Genomic DNA, 19,037 nt, shown 5'->3' on the forward strand with positions numbered 1-19,037 from the left:
CGCCTCTGATGCCACGCGATACCGCTTATCCAGTTTATACGATATCAATTTTTTTCGTACCATTATTCAATAAATTATCCTTGAAAATAAAAAATGCATTTATTTCATAACTTCCTTAGAGCAAAAACATGTTTTTTCGGTAAAATTTTGGTTAAAATTCTTTTTTCATTAATCGAAGGTGTTTCAAGGCCACGCCGCCGATTCGCCGCCGCCGCCGACCAATTTTGACCGGCGCGCCGCCGCCGGCTATATGCCTATCGGCGCTCATATCTACCCGACTTACACACGTATGCAAATTTTCAGCTTCATCGGAAACCGGGAAGTGGGTCAAATTTAACTTGCATGATTTGATTACAGACCGACAAACAGACAACGGTCAGGTGAAAGTAAATAAAAGCTTGTAATAAATGCAAAACGCTGTATTAGGAAATAGTCTTGTTCAAGTTATGTAAAATTGCTTGTAATAATTGATTTTCAGGTTATTTTAGTTAAACTTGTGAAGATATGGTGCTCCACAGAAAACTGGGAAACATTTCAGGAAGTAGGATTTTTCATAGAAAAATATATTCCAACAACAACATTGGCCACAGACTAATTTGAGTTTTGTACCAAGACACAAAACGTGAAAGTTTCCTAGAAAAGATTGCCATGATTTTTTTTTCTTATGTGTCTTTTTATGTATCCTTGTATGCATAATCATGTTTATCAATAAAGGTTTGCGATCAAAGCAATTCTGTCTTATCTTGGATCTTATCTCAGTTTCACATCAGACTTATATCTAAATGCAATTGGGTATTGGATGCAATGAACCCATTATCTAATGACTGTGGTAACAAACTTAACATAAATTATTATAACTGTATGTTGCATTATTGTTTGGTATGCTTTAGCACTGATCACTGCATCCCTACATTCAACTTACCCTGTCAGTCTATAAATAAATATAGTTTGTCAAAGGACCGTCTCATTTCAAACATAGGCAGAGAGAATCATACTGTCTTTGTCTTACACTAGTACTAGCACCCAGAAGAAAAGGATGAGTATAGTTTTTTTTTGTTCTTATTTAGTGTCCATTTGGTTTGACCAACTATAAATGCTGTTACACAGAGAGAAGAATATGTCAGTAACATAATTTGTAATAGGTTCTAGTCTGACTTCAAGGCCTGTTACAGTGTAACATTTGTAACTTCTACAGTTTTATTATTATGGTGACCTACATGGTTACATGAAAACATTGTGTATCAGTCAAGGTCTTACAGTCTCTGTTTACAAAACAACTGAATTGTTGCTAATTGTTTCAAAACTGAACCACTTTTATCTCATTACATTACTTGTGACTCAGTGTCGAAAGTGGACTAAATACTAAACTACCCACTATTTTAGCATTGTTTACATAATATAATGATGATAACAGATATAAATAAAAAGCATGCTTTACATCACCTTCTGAATCATCCACAAATACAGGTTTCTATATGAGTAGCACTGGTAATACTGGATATCGTAAGTAATGAGTGCAACAAGCCAAATTCGTACCAATAGGAAGTTAAAATGTCAAACAGACTCAGCATGCCTGACCCAAAAAAACTATGTCCTGCATACAAAATCTAGTACCGGGATAGTATATATGCATTCTTACCATGTCTGTTCATCGGAAAAATCCAAAGATTCCACGTCGATTAAATCACAATCGATCATATCTTTGTTTATATTTTGATCACCCTGATTCATAATACCAATTTCGTCGAGACATCAATTTGGCACTTAGTACGAAATCACAAACAATTTACATGAAATAACTACATTTACTAAATCGTATACTGTAAATATAATAAAGAAAAGATATTATATTATAAGAACCAACACGAAACGTCCCAGACAAGTTTAGTTCGGAATTTGACATATCACCATAATGCCAAAAAAATAGAAAGAAACAACGGTAAAAACCATAGACAAAAATATAACGTAAACCAAAAAACTTTAAATATTTTATATAATTTTTAAATGAAGACAAGCTATAAAATTTATTTCTTTAATATTAAAATGAAATCATGCTGAAGAATAACTTTCATACAGTTATCGGAAATACAATTAACTTTATGGTTCTACAGCAATTGTTTATGCCCAAAATTGCCATGACACACGTTATTCCCCAACTTCAGGGAAAAGTGGAATATGATAAATAAATTAGAAACCAGAAGTGCGAGTTTACACTTTTACCGGATATTTACTTACTCCTGTCTTACTTGCGTCACCAACAAGTAATCGTTTATTGTTTGCAATTTTTACGAGGCACGAGACAACTTACAAATTTATATTTTATACGAGTTCAAATAACCACTAAATAGTATAAAACAAAATCGCTTCCCGCTGTCTGTCCGTCTATACTATAGGTATATATGTATGCTTAGATCTTTTAAACTACGCAACGAATTTTGATGCGGTTTTTTTTAATAGATAGAGTGATTCAAGAGGAAGGTTTATGTATAATTTGTTAACCCGTGCAAAGCCGGGGCGGGTCGCTAGTTAGCCTAATAATAAAAAACTTAAGGTAGGAAATAGCTTGATAAATTTGGTTTCATTTTTCGAAGTAGTTTTCGTATAGCTCTAAGAACTTTCAATTTCTAGTCTTCCACCTTTGTTCCAAAGCCGTAATACCTTAAATAAAAATGACTTCTTTCTAGGCCTGCAAAATATGTACTTCTCTATAGCGGCTATGACGTCATACGGTAGGTACAATTGACTTCATCATTTGTGGCAAACTTAGGCCCACCCTAAAAAGTATTGAGCTTCCGAAATAAGTGGGAGGTCTGGCCTGAGGGTGCTAGATCAACGCAGGTGAACAAGGCAGGTGCGGCAGTAAATCGTAGTTTTATATTCGTTGTTTTTTTTATCCATAGCTTAATACACGTGTGAAGTGTGAACCACAAACTACTAAGAAGATACTAGTGTGAACCATAGCTCTGCCTAGAATCCTAGATGAAAGATGTTTTGAACTTTGCTTTAGCATTTTTTGGAGCTAACACATATAGATTCCGTCCACTGTTTTGGTATAAAAAATGATTCTGGATGGCAGAGATGCGATTTATTTGAAATACTTCTATTTAAAATGCAAATACAAAATGCAAAATACCTATTTTGTATTTTGCATTTAAATGCCTTTTAGTAAAAAACATTTTGTATTTTATTTGAAATACTTTTCGAGATGTATTTTGCATTTTTATATTCATTTCAAAATGCAAAATACTTTGTGATTAAGTTTAGCCAACATTACCAGTCAGACAAAATGAAATGAACGAATGACGCTTGTATTGCCGAATTTGACCGATAGAGGCGCCTGCTAGCGCCTGGCGCCAGCGCCAGCCCTAGTAGCACGGTCGCATTTTTATCATTTATCACCATGCCTGTCACGTTCTAACAAGTATGTAAGTGCGAAAGTGACGGGCTTAGTGATAGTGGATAAAAATGGATCCGTGCTGAGCCCGCTGGTATTGTTAAAAAGCGTAATAAATAAAAAACGATGTTTTATTTTTTTCACTTTTTAACAATACCAGTCCAGTTGTTATTAATAAAAGAAAAGTGTAATAATAACAAAATAAGAACTACATAGAATCAACCGAAATAAATGGCCACACAAGTCACAAAATGGAGCCATGGCTCTCTTTTCGTTAGTCTAGTTTTTTACATTATTTTAAGTGAGAATACTCTTTATTCATTTTTCGTCTTAAATTAGGTTTTATTAAAATATGGATATAAAATTAAAATATAAAAACACTTACAAAAACAATATAAAAATATTTTAAGAAAACCTAACCTAGGGTGCCGCCAGCAGCGGGGCAAGGCCCAAGCTGCCGGTGGTCAGGGCCGCAGAGAGAGGAACCGGCGGACTATCCGCGCCGTGTCCAAGATCACCGCCTTCTGCATCTGGCCCTTGATCCAACCACCTAGCGAGAGTCTCTCAAGATGTTGGTCGAGACTCTTCGCTATTAGACGAAGTATTATTATTATTAATAACAGAATTTATTGATACGCGTACTGATAAATATGACCAAAATGTCATGCATAAGGTGCCATGTTATTAGACGTTTTTGTTCGGCTCTGCATTGTGTCTCTATTTCAAATGACAAATGCCTAAAATAAATAAAAATATCTGAGATTTGGTCAAAAGGTATTTTATTTTGAAAAAGTATTTTGAAAATACCTATTTTGCATTTAGCATTTGAAATACATAACGCAAAACTATTTGGTATTTTGCATTTGAAATAGTAAATCTGAAAAGTATTTTGCATTTTGTATTTAAATGCTTTTTTAAAACCATTTTGTACATCTCTGCTGGATGGTAATGGCAAACCCGTATTTCATGTGCTGTAATAAACGGAAAAATCTGCTGTGTGTCTGTGTATTACTGAATAAAGTAATTTCTATCATTCTATATTTCTCTGACAACGGTTCAAAGTCCAAACAGTCCATCATGTTTTGCATTCCAGTGTTGTAACACTTGCACTTGTAAAATTAGTTAATAAGTTTGTTAAACAAAAACTTGTTGAATTTTGAAATTTAAAAAAAATCTTATATTTTGTTGGCCAGACTATAATTTTATTCTCCAAAATAAAGACGATCATTTATTTACAATGTTGGGAGATCCGATTTCATGCATGGGCAACATTTATTTTGACAGCTCGTAGAACCATAAACAAAACTCCTCTTCCTTTTGTCTACGGACACGTCGTGAGCACGTTGTTTCTGTAGCTAGTTTTTACGATAAAACTAGAAAAATGTCGTCCCATCTTAACTGGATGATCATCCGCAACAACAACGCCTTCCTCGTGAAGAAGCGTAACATCAAGAAGCCGTTCAGCAAGGAGCCCAACAATGTGACTAACCTCAACTCCTACAGATACAACGGTCTGATCCACAAGAAAGCCGTCGGCGTGGTCGAGAACCCCGACAGGAAAGGATTCACAGTTGTCACCAAGAAGGTCAAGGCTGGCAACAAGCCCGTGAAGAACACCGTACGCCGTTCATTCAAAGCTGGCGCGAGGCGATCCCTCTTCAAGGTAAAGAAGCTACTGAAAGCTAACCACTACCGCACCGATCTGACCAAGGCTACTCTGCGCCGTGCCTCTGCCATCCTGCGATCACAGAGGCCCATCAAGGCGAAGAAACCTAAAGCAGCCGCCGCTAAGACCGAATAAGTTTTGTATATAAGCTGACAATAAAAAATATCTAAAACCATTTTTTGGTTTCAATTAATGATAACCTCATTTAAGTTTCCTAGTTATCTGCTCTTATAATGATAGTAAAAGTAATTTGTGGATGTTAAGTTTTCTTTTAATACTGTCAGAATGGCAATTTTTACAAAGTGAGGGTACATAAAAGAACTCATTGTTGTTGAAATTGCTATCTATTTATATACCACAATTATTTTAACACCTATATGGGATGATTAACTTTAGCTGACCTGCTTACCATGGTTACAATCTCCTGGGTTAAACTTTGAATTGACCGGCCTGGTCACAAACTTCATAGATATTTTGATGGTGAGTAACTTTGCTTTTTTTTGGCTTCCGTATTAATTTATTCTTAATAGACATTGTTCATGCCAAAGCTGAAATTAAAGTACAAGTAGTCAAAAATCAAAGGGTTAAACCATGATAAATAAAAATACAACAATAATTGTATCAATCCATATATTTATACAAACCATGATTTTCATATCACAAAACGGAATGTAAATTAAAATTTTATTCACATCACATGACTATCTACAATGGGTAATAAATAAATGCAAGCCTCAAATTCCATAAATAGGCTAGTCTTGAGAATCTACTCATTCATTGTCCAAATCCATTGTCCAATCTACAAATCCAGGATAAACAGAACAAGAGGGCCTAACCAAGATGACAATTGTTTGCAGAAAACAAACAAAACGCTATTGTCTCTGATCACTCTTCTACATTAGTGCAATAGAGACAGATAGCATTTTGTTTTGTTTCTCTTTGAACGATTGTCATCTTAGCTAGGCCCCCTTAAATTAAACTTTATTGGAACCAGAAACAGAATCCGAACCGCAAACGGAACCAGAAACGGAGCCTGAGTCAGTACTGTCAGTAGGTACACATAATACACATTAAAAAACTACATGCACGAATTGTCGGAGGGCCAGGAGGGGCAAGTTTTGACCATAACAACATAGACAGGTTTGAATGGTGTTTATGCCCGGTTCACATTACTCCAGTCCAGTAATCCAGCGGGCTAATCCAGTCCAGTGCTGGACTGGATCATATCGTTTACATTATTCCAGCACTGGACTGAATTAGCCCGCTGGATTACTGGACTGGAGTAATGTGAACCGGGCATATTCCAATCTTTTCACCGTTCAACGTTCAATCCAATACTGGAATGCAACTGGAATGGCTGTTCACACTATTCCAGTGGTGCTGGATTGGGTGAGCTGGAATGAAAATTTGACGGTCTCTCCAGTCACTGGACTGGAATGCTCACTGGAATGGGTACATTCCAGTGTCGGTTCACATTATTCCAGTAGCATTCCAGCACTGGATTGGATTGCTGGACTGGAATGCTACTGGAATAATGTAAACCGAGCATTAAGACGAAACAGGAGCTGAGATTTAAATATTTAGGTAAATATACCCATCTCGCTAACAGAAGCGGCTCCTAAAACTAGTGCGATAAGGACAAGGCGAAAAATCCTGCGTAAAAATCTCAAAAATCGAGGTTTCGTACTCGACTGTTCCTTCGCCTCCTCCAAAACTTAACCAATCGTAACCAAATTTGGAAATCTAAATGATTATGAAATTATCTGTGCCGGACTGTTTTGCTTTTTTGGCTAATTGATATCAGTTTTGAATACCACGCCTCTCATTGCGGCATAGTCAATTAGGCCATATTGTCCATTTTTGAAGGGTTCTAGCGCCTTAAAAAACAAAAATATCAAAAAAAGCAAAACGGTCCGACACAGATATTGACAATATTAATCAGTGTTGAAAAAATCATTGCTCTAGCTTCAAAACCCACGGAGGAAACAGTCGAGTATGTTTGTATGGAGAAATGACCACTCCTGTTGCCTCTTAATTCGAGAGCCTGAAATATGACATGTCTACCAAAATCATGGTCTAATAAAACATGGTCTTCTCTTCCCAGAGTGTCACTTGCCTACGTCACAATAACATTGCCACTTTATTTCAACATAACATCTTACATGGGTACATTATATCTATGGTTCATAAGTTAATTTATTTCTTTATAATTTAATAATTTTCATTTATATGTATTTTATCTTAAATTTTACAATAACACGTCATTTTTAATTATTCGTTAGCAATATCTTCCGATTCACGAAAGAAATTTCAGACGTTCGGGTAATTCTGTTTACACTACTGGCAACACAGGATAGCGCTGTCACATTTGACAATCCGCCATTTTGTCCCTGACCGACCGTCCTTGTCGAACGCGTGTTAATTGTTATTTCCTTCTCGCTCAGTGTCAGCAGTCGCAGTGTTTTCCAAACTTTTCACGTCGTAAGCTTCGTAATTAATGTTTTGTTACGAAAATGGTTGGCTGCTCTATTCGGAACTGTAAGAGTAGGAGTGAAAAGTGCAGTATAGATTTGTTTTATTTTACTATGTTTCTACATGAATAACTTAAAATTAATGCCGTTAAAATAATTTTCACTGTTGGTTAAAATTCTCCCACATTTTAAAGTTTGAGAACCTGTAAACAGCATGATGACGTAGGCAAGTGCCAGTTAGGTCATTCGCGAATCTCGGAAGAGAGTACCAGGCGAAGTATATTATTATACCATGACCAAAATTAAACAAGTAGATTACATCAGACCAGCCTCAGCCTCAACTTTTCAAACAGGTACAATATTCGGAATCGAACAGAATATTCAAACTGGACGATATTACATTTTTAAATGCAATTTTACAAGTAAAATCTTAAAAATACTTGGTAAACATTAAATGCAATATTATATTTACATTAGATATCACAAATAGGGACTCATTTTACACAGACAATAGTTGAAGTTTTTTTAGAATACATTTTCATGATGGCTATAGGTAATTTGAAACTTTAGTGAACATTGTTTTTTACCACGGTATAATACACTATTATGTATTAACAGACACATAAAATGTAAGTACTAAATACATTTATTTTGCATCTTATAAATCTTTTGCAATAAGATACCTATATGTCTCTTTCCGTAACCATTATCACTCCTTCATCATTCAGGTATTTGAACCTGTCATAGGCTCATAGAGCTACCTTTACTATTACACACAAAACAACCAGAAAAGGAGCTTAGCACACTAGATCCGATTCGCACGTCGCTCCGATGTTAGAGCGCGACAACGATATGCGCGTATTATAGCGACATCCCACACCGCCCACACGTGCGAATCGCATCCCGTGTGATAAGCGCCTTATTGGATCTCTAAGACACAATATCATCTATTTCGCACGACATTTTGTTAGTTACAATTACACCATGTGCTAAAGTGCTTAACATTAATTGTGCATATTTTGAGCATGTAAGTATACGCTGCCCTACCTATAGGTGGCAAACATTTAGCTACATACCTACTTCTATACTAAGTTTATTAACACACGAGTCTTATACACGATTCACATCAAACGGTCTGGGTGAGAATATGGAATATAATACTTGTATTTAAGTTTCGAATTCCTTTGACTCGGTCATTTGTTGTAAATCGTACATAAGTTTCAGTAAAGCGTTCTAAAGGGTTCTAAATTGGATCTAAGAATAATGTAGCCTCAGGTACAAAATACACAGTAGACATGAAAATAAAAGGCACAACATTTAGATGGTATTTCTCAATCGACTTTCAAAATAATTGAAATTTTTCCGTGTGGTGTATCTCATTCAATGGGTGAATGTCAGGTACTCTATTTCCCTAATATGAATGTATTTAAAAACGCAAATACTATACGAGTATATATAGTCTAGTCGAAAGCACACTTTTGTTTTCGACTATACATACGATTGCGTTTGGCTTCATTCCATTCCAGAAAGAAGATCTAGGTATGTATATACCCATCCTAGTCCAATTCTGTGTATTTTTTTATAAAAATCGATTAAGAAATTCTTCCTTAAATCTATCATTATTTTACAGAAGGCACAATACCCCAAAGTTAATACTGTAAAATTATTCTTTACATCGGTTTAATAGCATCAATGATTGAAATAAGCAACGTAGATTACTGTTTAGTTGTATCTGATATCGCATTGAAAAATAAGTAAAGGCCAGAGCACACCGTCTGCGTGCGTGTAGACGCACACGTGCGCTAAAATGTGGCAGCACTTGCAGCCGTGCCTCACTCCGCAAGTTCTTCGCGTCGCTACAAGTACCTACAAGTACATGCGGCCCACACCAATTTTGGTGTCTAGCCATAGTAGTTGCCGCGCACCGCTACGGAACGGGGACGCCTGTACCCGTACCATGAGTCACTAACAGTGTCAAAACTGACATTTACGCTATTGAGAACGTAATATACTTTCTATACATCTCGTTTGCACTATTAAATATGCGAGTACGAGAGAGATGCATAGAAAGTAAATTACGTTCTCGATGGCGTTTATGTCACTGTCAAACTGGTGGTAACCCTGCTGCTCGCGCTTGTCATATCTGTCGTAATAGACGCGTCATGTTAGAGAGTGAATCTTCTGTACCTAGTATTACTATTTATTCTGTGGCCGTGCACGCAATACGCATTTAACGTCTACGCACACGCATGTAGGTAACTAGGTATAGAAGGTGGTTTAACAGACTAACGCCTGACTAGACCTTGTATTAGCTAAAAATGGCCTAAAATAATAATTTAGTTCTTTTAAAAAAATATTGCAAGTTATACAATGGAAAAGTATATCCCTGTGAGCAGATACAATTCAAAGTATGATAGGTACATTTCATAGTGTACAATGAGAATTATTAGCATATAGCTGTGTAATCATTATTACTATTTCATATATACATAGAAATTGATATTTGACGATACAAGTTATTCGATTATAAAATACTAGGTATACTAATTCAAAATAGTGTAGTTAAATGTAAATGTGACAAATCTGTATTGTGCTTTCCACTCTGTAAATATTAGTCGCTGGTCATGATAAAATGGAAATTAAAAATAATAAGTGGAAATTTGTATAATTTAATGACAACTTTGAGCCCACGAAAGTTCACATTTTCATGTGTGACCGTCGCTTTCAGTTCCTCCACCACGCATTCCGCATATAGTAAAAAATATATAAAAGCCAGTGGCGGCATCAGAGTATTTAAAATGGTATAAACTCAAATTCTGTAAGGACCCTTTTATCATGAACAGCCACATTATAATACTAATATCTAACATAGAACTACAAGAAAGCTCATATAATATTGACGCGTTGAATTTATTCATTTTATTTTATTTTACAATACATTTTATTTTCCCTTTTTAGCTATCTACACACATATTCTATTATAGGCACACGTTTATTACAATTATATTATTATTTGTGTCTTTCTCAAAGAAAAGGTTGAGGAATGCGCTTAAAAAATAATGCAAACGCATGTCGCGAGAAGGGTCCTCTTTTCCCGAGAATGAGACATTTGTTCTTAAAACAATGAATGACAGTCAAAACATGAGACAAGGCAGTGGACAGATTATTGTCGAATCTATGAAAAAACGAGAATTCTGCTAATTTGCTCGTTGCTCAGCTCTGGTAGACGATTACTTTAGCGTTAATATAATATCCAATTAACCTTTTGGACGTCAATGACCGATATATCCGCACCGTAGGTTCAACGCCAAAGACCGATTAATCGGTCACATACCACAGAGCAACATCGACCTTCGTGCATATACATAAAGTTCAACTTCAGTTTTGACACTTCAATGACGTGGCGTCTGAGTGACAGCTTTTGTGTTTGATACGGCGTGGAAAAGGTTACTTATGTACCTACTCGTGCGGTGGCCATTCCTCGTGTAGCTTGTGCCAATACTTTTAAATAATACTTTTAGTTATAATAATTTGAGACTAATGACATATTGCAAGATTTCGTAAAATAATAATACCTATTGCAGTTTAAACGAAAAAATAGAATACATACTGTAAACGTGCAGAAAAGTAGTACTCTGAAGAATCTTAAGATAACTAAACCAATAACACAAAAAATTGTGCGTTTGTCCGTGATATGATATGACCCATTATCACATAACAGTACAGTTAAGTGTAAAAATATACTTCTTATGCCGTTATAATAAGGCTGTTGTTAATTAAATATTAAAATGGTGTAAGTTACATCTTTACATTTAACTGTACATATCAACATTTGGTGATGTGATATTTAAATGCAATTCTCAATTATAAAAAACTAATTCTAATTAACTAATCATAACTATTTTAAATGACTAGGACCACAAATTCTCATGATTTCATAATGTGACACGAAAACAATAAAAAATAAATTATATAAGTAATGTTCAAAATTTGTTTACCACGCCATTTATTGTAATTTATAGAAGATTGTAAACATAATAATTCAGACTTGAAATAAAATGCATATCTTACAATGGCCTGCCAGCTAAAAATTTGCAATATTTTGAATAGCCTCAATTGGAAAATATATACATATTTTTAAACAATAAACTAAAAGTTAATAAAGAGTTAAATAATAATACTCAATAAGATAATTTTGTGACCTGTTTTTTGTATAGATTATTATTTGCACGAGAATATAGAAAAGTGAAGTGTTGGATAATCTCTTATCTATTTAGTATATTTTAAAAGGTGCAAACTTATACAACAAACGGTTAAAATACCCTTATAATTTTTGGTTGTTACGGCTATGTGGGAACATAACCCGCTAGGTACTTTGTTTCTAGCTTTTTCTGTGATTGCCCAAGTTTATCTAAAGTGCTGTCAATACATCTATTTCGTTTCAATTGATATTGATACACAACACGTGATACCCTGATACCTATGCTATGTCACAAATGTCATAATGTACCAAAACTAAATGTGCGTTATTCTGGTGAACTTCTACTCACGTTCAAATTTTAATTCTTTTCAACTGCTAAATACGTTTAGTTACCAGAATATTTGAACGTGGAAACAGTTTTTAAGTGTTGCCAAATAAGGCATCCAGCAGATTCTGCTTTAATATTTTTTTTTATATTCAGTTGGGCACTAAAGCATAAATTCGTGTAAATGTAAAGTATGATCTATAACACAAATTCATAATGGTATGTAAAATAAGTATAACATAAATACAACTATATTACTAATGGCAAAAAACGGCATGATTGTGAACTGATTGTATGGATTCAAATCCTATTCGCTGTAAAACTTCTAAAAATCGCATTCACTCGCAAGCCAGCTTACTGTCAAACGAGCTAAGCGCTATACCGAACGCTTGCAAAGCGCACAACGGATATCTAAAGTCCATAGTGAAAACGTCCTCCGATATGCGGCCGAATTGCATCACCACATAGTCGGGTTCAGAGTCGTGTACGATTTGGAAGTTCTTAACACTTGCCTGGGTCACTCTTCCGTGGAAATTCAGCACGTATGATTGTGTTTCGTCGTTCCAGACTGGTGTTTTGTTGTGTAGGACGACTATTTCGTCCAGGTTCTGGAGTTTGAGTCGCTCTAGCAGGGTTTCGCTGTCGTCTTCGGGGGCGATGGTGACGCGCTGACGGTCGGGCGTCATGCCCGGGAGGATCACGGTCATCTTTCGAGGGCCTTTGAAGCCTAGCACGTTGGTGTCCTGGAAGATAGATAGATAAAGATACGAAATATGCAATTAATTTTGGTGATATGTGAATATTTATTAGAGTTCGTCTAAACTTTATCTGCACCGATTTTGACACCTTTTTGCAACGTTATATGTACATAGTAATTTGATATCAATGATGAAACTTCCACACTCTTATATTGCAATGACAATGAAGCGTTAACTGGTCTGTTATTCTTATTGTTCATGCGTAAACTGATCGACATTTAGTACACAGATCTGGAGCAATAGATTTCGGATTTATTCATCAACCATAGACACATAGACGACGGCAGCTATCTAGCTCATGTCTCGTGTTGGCTAGGTTACGTTTTAGCCACGTCTTGCCATTATCATTCACCGTGAAGGCAGTCCCTAGTAGATTCGACCGCAGTTTCTATTAAAACTGCCTTCAGCTCACATCAACTCTAGATAAAAGTGACTTACATAGACGACGGCAGCTAGCTCATGCCGCGTATTGGCTCGATCATGTTTCCGCCACGCCTTGCCATTATCATACACCGTGAAGGCAGTCCCTAGTAGATTCGACCGCAGTTTATATTAAAACTGCCTCCAGTTCACATCAACTCTAGATAAAAGTGACTTCAGTTCACATCAACTCTAGATAAAAGTGACTTACATAGACGACGGCAGCTAGCTTATGCCTCGTATTGGCTCGATCATGTTTCCGACACGCCTTGCCATTATCATAGACCGTGAAGGCAATCCCTAAGAGATCAGACCGCAGTTTCTATTAAAACTGCCTTCAGCTCACATCAACTCTAGATAAAAGTGACTTACATACACAACGGCAGCCAGCTCATGCCTCGTATTGGCTCGATCATGTTTCCGCCACGCCTTGCCATTATCATACACCGTGAAGGCAGTCCCTAGTAGATTCGACCGCAGTTTCTATTAAAACTGCCTCCAGTTCACATCAACTCTAGATAAAAGTGACTTCAGTTCACATCAACTCTAGATAAAAGTGACTTACATAAACAACGGCAGCCAGCTCATGCCTCGTGTTGGCTCGATCATGTTTCCGCCACGCCTTGCCATTATCATACACCGTGAAGGCAGTCCCTAGTAGATTCGACCGCAGTTTCTATTAAAACTGCCTTCAGTTCACATCAACTCTAGATAAAAGTGACTTCAGTTCACATCAACTCTAGATAAAAGTGACTTACATAGACGACGGCAGCTAGCTCATGCCTCGTGTTGGCTCGATCATGTTTCCGCCACGCCTTGCCATTATCATACACCGTGAAGGCAGTCCCTAGTAGATTCGACCGCAGTTTTCCCGCGAAGCTATCGGCAGTCCGTGTCAGCTCCGTTGGATCCGTGGAGATTAGGTAGTTGGATGTTGCCGACTTTTTTCTTTTGCGAGCTGTAGATCAAAATTAAACAGCTGTACAAAAGTAGTAAAAGTGAATTCCCTGTGTGGAATAGATATGATAATGGTAAAAATACGTACAGAAGTTACCATAGTGCTTTTATAACGGGATAAAAACAAGATTAATGTATGCAATGTATGTTTTTTTAGGATTATTAGTGTGACATAGGGCCAAATTAGGCACATTATTGTTACTGTGCTTATTTAGTCGTCAACGCAGCTGGCCAACTTTATTGTCACGCGTGCAGCAGAGTATTTAAGACCAAGTTCGGCCTGGCCAGCCACATTAGGGCTCACGCTAGACAACGTCCATAATATTTATTTAGGGTCGCCGTCATCTAAAACGATGAGGAGGACTAAAGTCTATTTTTTTATTCCGTAGACAGGAATGACATTTCATAGTATGAACATCATGTGTCATCTCATACTATGAAATGTCATTTCAGTCTACGGAGTAAAAAAATAGACTTTATATTTACTGAGACATGTGTCCAACTTACCAGCTAAAAGGAACACTTTCTTCCCATAATCCTTCTCCAAATGCAGAAAGTAGGTCGGGTAGAGCCCACGGTCCATGCCTTTTCTATCACGTGCTATTCTGCACTTGTACAGGGTTCCGTGTCTCGCCGGTGTCACTACGAACGTCTCTACGGCTCCTTCTACGGAACCCTCGATTTCTACGGTCTGTGGAACAAATGACATTTACAGTCTATAATTTGCAATATGCTTAAATAGTTTAACTAGGTAACCACTAAGGTGGCAACTGTCTGAGTGGGGCTAGAGCGCTCCGAGAACGCAACGCGCGTCCTTGTCACTACTATTAAGGCTTCGTCACACAGGCGCGTTTTCCGGGCGGCGCGTGAACGGGGCGCGCCGCTTTTACATATAAAACGCTCAGGCGTCGCTCACGCCCGCCCGGAAAACGCGCCTGTGTGACAAAGCCTTTACTGTTGCCTACGCTACCTGGCTGGATATTTACCTGAGTTGGAGACTCGTCCCGTTTAGCGCGAGGCTGTAATGGTGCCACCGCCGCGTCGGCGCACACGTCATCCGTGCTCACGTCACGGGCGAAGCTGCACACCGACACGGCCATCCTGCACACAGCGTGTCCTTGTCACTACTGTTACTGTCCCTACACTACCTGGCTGGGTATTTACCGGAGTTGGAGACTCGTCCCGTTTAGCGCGAGGCTGTAATGGTGCCACCGCCGCGTCGGCGGACACGTCATCCGTGCTCACGTCACGGGCGAACGTGCACACCGACACGGCCATCCTGCACACAGCGCGTCCTTGTCACTACTGTTACTGTGCCTGGCTGGGTATTTACCTGGGTTGGAGACTCGTCCCGTTTAGCGCGAGGCTGTAATGGTGCCACCGCCGCGTCGGCGCACACGTCATCCGTGCTCACGTCACGGGCGAACCTGCACACCGACACGGCCATCCTGCACACAGCGCGTCCTTGTCACTACTGTTACTGTGCCTACACTACCTGGCTGGGTATTTACCTGGGTTGGAGACTCTTCCCGTTTAGCGCGAGGCTGTAACGGTGCCACCGCCGCGTGGGCGCACACGTCATCCGTGCTCACGTCACGGGCGAACGTGCACACCGACACGGCCATCCTGCACACAGCGCGTCCTTGTCACTACTGTTACTGTACCTGGTTGGGTATTTACCTGGGTTGGAGACCCGTCCCGTTTAGCGCGAGGCTGTAATGGTGCCACCGCCGCGTCGGCACACACGTCATCCGTACTCACGTCACGGGCGAACCTGCACACCGGCATGGCCATCCTGCACACAGCGCGTCCTTGTCACTACTGTTACTGTGCCTACACTACCTGGCTGGGTATTTACCTGGGTTGGAGACTCGTCCCGTTTAGCTCGAGGCTGTAATGGTGCCACCGCCGCGTCGGCACACACGTCATCCGTGCTCACGTCACGGGCGAACCTGCACACCGGCATGGCCATCCTGCACACAGCGCGTCCTTGTCACTACTGTTACTGTGCCTACACTACCTGGCTGGGTATTTACCTGGGTTGGAGACTCGTCCCGTTTAGCTCGAGGCTGTAATGGTGCCACCGCCGCGTCGGCACACACGTCATCCGTGCTCACGTCACGGGCGAACCTGCACACCGGCATGGCCATCCTGCACACAGCGCGTCCTTGTCACTACTGTTACTGTGCCTACACTACCTGGCTGGGTATTTACCTGGGTTGGAGACTCGTCCCGTTTAGCGCGAGGCTGTAATGGTGCCACCGCCGCGTCGGCGCACACGTCATCCGTGCTCACGTCACGGGCGAAGCTGCAAACGGGCACGGATTCCTCCTCCTCCTCGCCCTCGCCGCTGTGGTCGCCGTCGCCTACCGTCAGCACTTCGATTTGATTGCCGAGCTCTAGAAACAAATCATAATAATGTCAGCGACATCAGAGGTAACCAACCTGGACTTGAAGCCCCATTTAGACGGATCAAGAACTTACACGCGATTTTCGTTACACTGCGGTATTTGGTTGATCGACTGAATTAATTTCACTACAATGTAAATAGCTAGTAAGTTGTATAGTTCTCTCGCTGTGTAAGTGGAGTTTTAGACTTGCAAGCTTCATTGAAATTATTGTCTTATTGTTTAGTCATTATTGGTGACATTTTGTTCTTAAAACAGACATTAATGTTTTACTCATATCATGTTATACACATCACATACTACATTCCTGAATCACCAAAGTATGGGGAAAACTGCTTTACTCATCTTCAGCTAAGAGACAAAGGATGTTTGTGACATATTAATAAGAATAATTCACTAATAAGGAATGGTTACATTAAATTCAACAATTGTCCTGTTCTTTAAAACCACAAATTCACAGTTATTTAATTACAAACTTGTTGAATCCTTTGGGATACAAAATGTCTAACAATATTACTTACTTAACTGTTACTTGATTAATTGTAAATCTTCAAACAACATATAACAAATGGTAATTTAAGTTTTTTACTGTTAACTAGTAATCTTGTTCCATAAAAAAAAATTTGCATGATGAAGAGAATCTATAATAGTTATTTACGATACAAGTGCGGAAAAGAGGAAATTCGAAACAAGTGGCGATTAATTAAAACACGACCAAAGGGAGTTTTTTAAATCGACACGAGTTGCGAATTACCTATTCGCACGTGTATCGTACAACGTTTTACAGTACATATGGCCCTTTAAACTTTTGACATCGCACGAAAAGTGATATTTTACGCACTAGTGCGGGAAAATAGGGCCTTATGTACTGTAAATATATATATATTATATATATATTTTTGTAAGCTTCACATGAAAAAGTATTCAAGTTTGTACTAACTTAACAAAATATAAAATGTGGGAAAAACAACATGTGCCAGTAAAGTACTGTATTATTTACAAACTAACTCTTAATTTTGTTCTTGCCCTACATACCTATATAAACACATATATAAACATGACCAATATGTGGTCACAAGTTGATTCATAGCAAATAGAGCCACAAGTCAAGTGTTTTCTAGTTTATCCGAGTGATTGATTGACTCATAACTTTATAAGCCATGAGTCAGTTCATTGATGAATGGCCGTTTCTATAACAACCAGTACAAACAGTACTTAAGGACATGATTTTAGCGAGATATTTGTTCAATATGGTTGAGATATTGTAGGATTATAGATAAGCTAAGATAACTAGATGTGTGTATCAATGGATATTGATCAAACTGCTGATATGACATATATAAACTTGAAATAACTAAAATCTGTATGAAATTGACCTATTTGAATGCAACTAAGGCATTTAAATACTATTGGATATTGATGAATTTTCTTAGTGTTACTTATTAATACTAAGATACCTACCATATAATAAAATATAATAACAAAAATTATGTTATTACATAAACTTTCTTATTTTTCTTTGTTGCTTTATGAGATTCAATTGTAAGTTTAACATTTAGATTATTTTTTATTTTTAGAATAATAAATCCATACAACTGCAATAATATAGACAAGAACATGAATTCATGCTAAATTAATGAAAATGTGTACAGAATGCGGAACTAGCAAGCGTTGGTACTTACCATCGTAGGTTGATATTCTATTGGTTTGGAGGGGTATGACTTGGTCTGGATTCACTGGCGACATAAGGAATTGCATGGGCCCATCATAGCCTGTTGTTAAACAAAAAGACAATGGCATCACGAAATAAATGAGGAAAATCAATCACAATCATGCATGGTTAAATTAAAACATCTAGCATTCATAAACATGACAACTTTGTATCAAATTGGGTCGCAATTTACTCACCGTGTAGTTCGCGGGATCGGCTTCCAGATATAGGTCGCTTTGCTGAGCCAACCCTTAGATCATTGGCCTGAACCATACCAGAATTCTGTCTTTTTTGTTTCATCTTTTGCTCCATTATTTGGCGCTAAAACAAGAAGTCAAAGTTACAGCCTTATACTGGTTTTCCCTTCTTTAATGCGCAGTACGAGTTATGATTAATTTAGTTGGAAATATTTAAATAATTGATACTCACTTGCTGTTCGATCTTCTGATCCCGAACACTTACTGAAGCCATTTTTGAACACTTGCCTTGTAACTTATAATTTCAACACACCGCACAGATTTAATTACACATAAAATTAAGCAATTATATATTGAATACAACGATAATTGGCATTTTTAAGCTCATTTTTTGTTTATATATCATCCTTGCCTACCGTTGCCCAGGAATACTGTGTTACCAATAAATTGAAACAGCAGTCAGCAATGTCAATCGTAAATGTCAGTAGTGGTCAAGACAGTCATTTCAAACCTATCGATTCTTCGAGAA

General features: G+C 38.0%; 3 protein-coding genes across 3 annotated transcripts in view; 1 reads left to right on the top strand and 2 right to left on the bottom strand.

The window, feature by feature from the left end:
* The window catches only part of LOC134654591 (uncharacterized), a 34,148-nt gene extending 32,237 nt beyond the window's left edge, over positions 1-1,911 (bottom strand). Inside the window, exon 1 of the mRNA XM_063510059.1 lies at positions 1,640-1,911. Within this exon, the coding sequence (XP_063366129.1) occupies positions 1,640-1,731 (92 nt within the window). The 5' untranslated portion in view covers positions 1,732-1,911. The remainder of the gene's footprint in view (positions 1-1,639) is intronic.
* Positions 1,912-4,688: 2,777 nt separating this feature from the next.
* Positions 4,689-5,232, top strand: LOC134654585 (large ribosomal subunit protein eL28). Its single transcript, XM_063510054.1, has one exon. The coding sequence runs from the start codon at positions 4,776-4,778 to the stop codon at positions 5,193-5,195; it is 420 nt and encodes a 139-aa protein (XP_063366124.1). The 5' UTR covers positions 4,689-4,775; the 3' UTR covers positions 5,196-5,232.
* A 6,973-nt stretch (positions 5,233-12,205) lies between these two features.
* Positions 12,206-18,960, bottom strand: LOC134654535 (protein king tubby). Its single transcript, XM_063509981.1, has 7 exons — positions 18,741-18,960; positions 18,509-18,632; positions 18,283-18,372; positions 16,407-16,591; positions 14,700-14,883; positions 13,994-14,193; positions 12,206-12,800 (listed from the first exon to the last, which is right to left on the bottom strand). The coding sequence occupies exons 1-7, from the start codon at positions 18,780-18,782 to the stop codon at positions 12,396-12,398; spliced, it is 1,230 nt and encodes a 409-aa protein (XP_063366051.1). The 5' UTR covers positions 18,783-18,960; the 3' UTR covers positions 12,206-12,395.
* Positions 18,961-19,037: the final 77 nt, after the last annotated feature.

The sequence above is a fragment of the Cydia amplana genome, chromosome 15 (assembly GCF_948474715.1).
Source record: "Cydia amplana chromosome 15, ilCydAmpl1.1, whole genome shotgun sequence".
Classification (NCBI taxonomy): Eukaryota; Metazoa; Arthropoda; class Insecta; order Lepidoptera; family Tortricidae; genus Cydia; species Cydia amplana.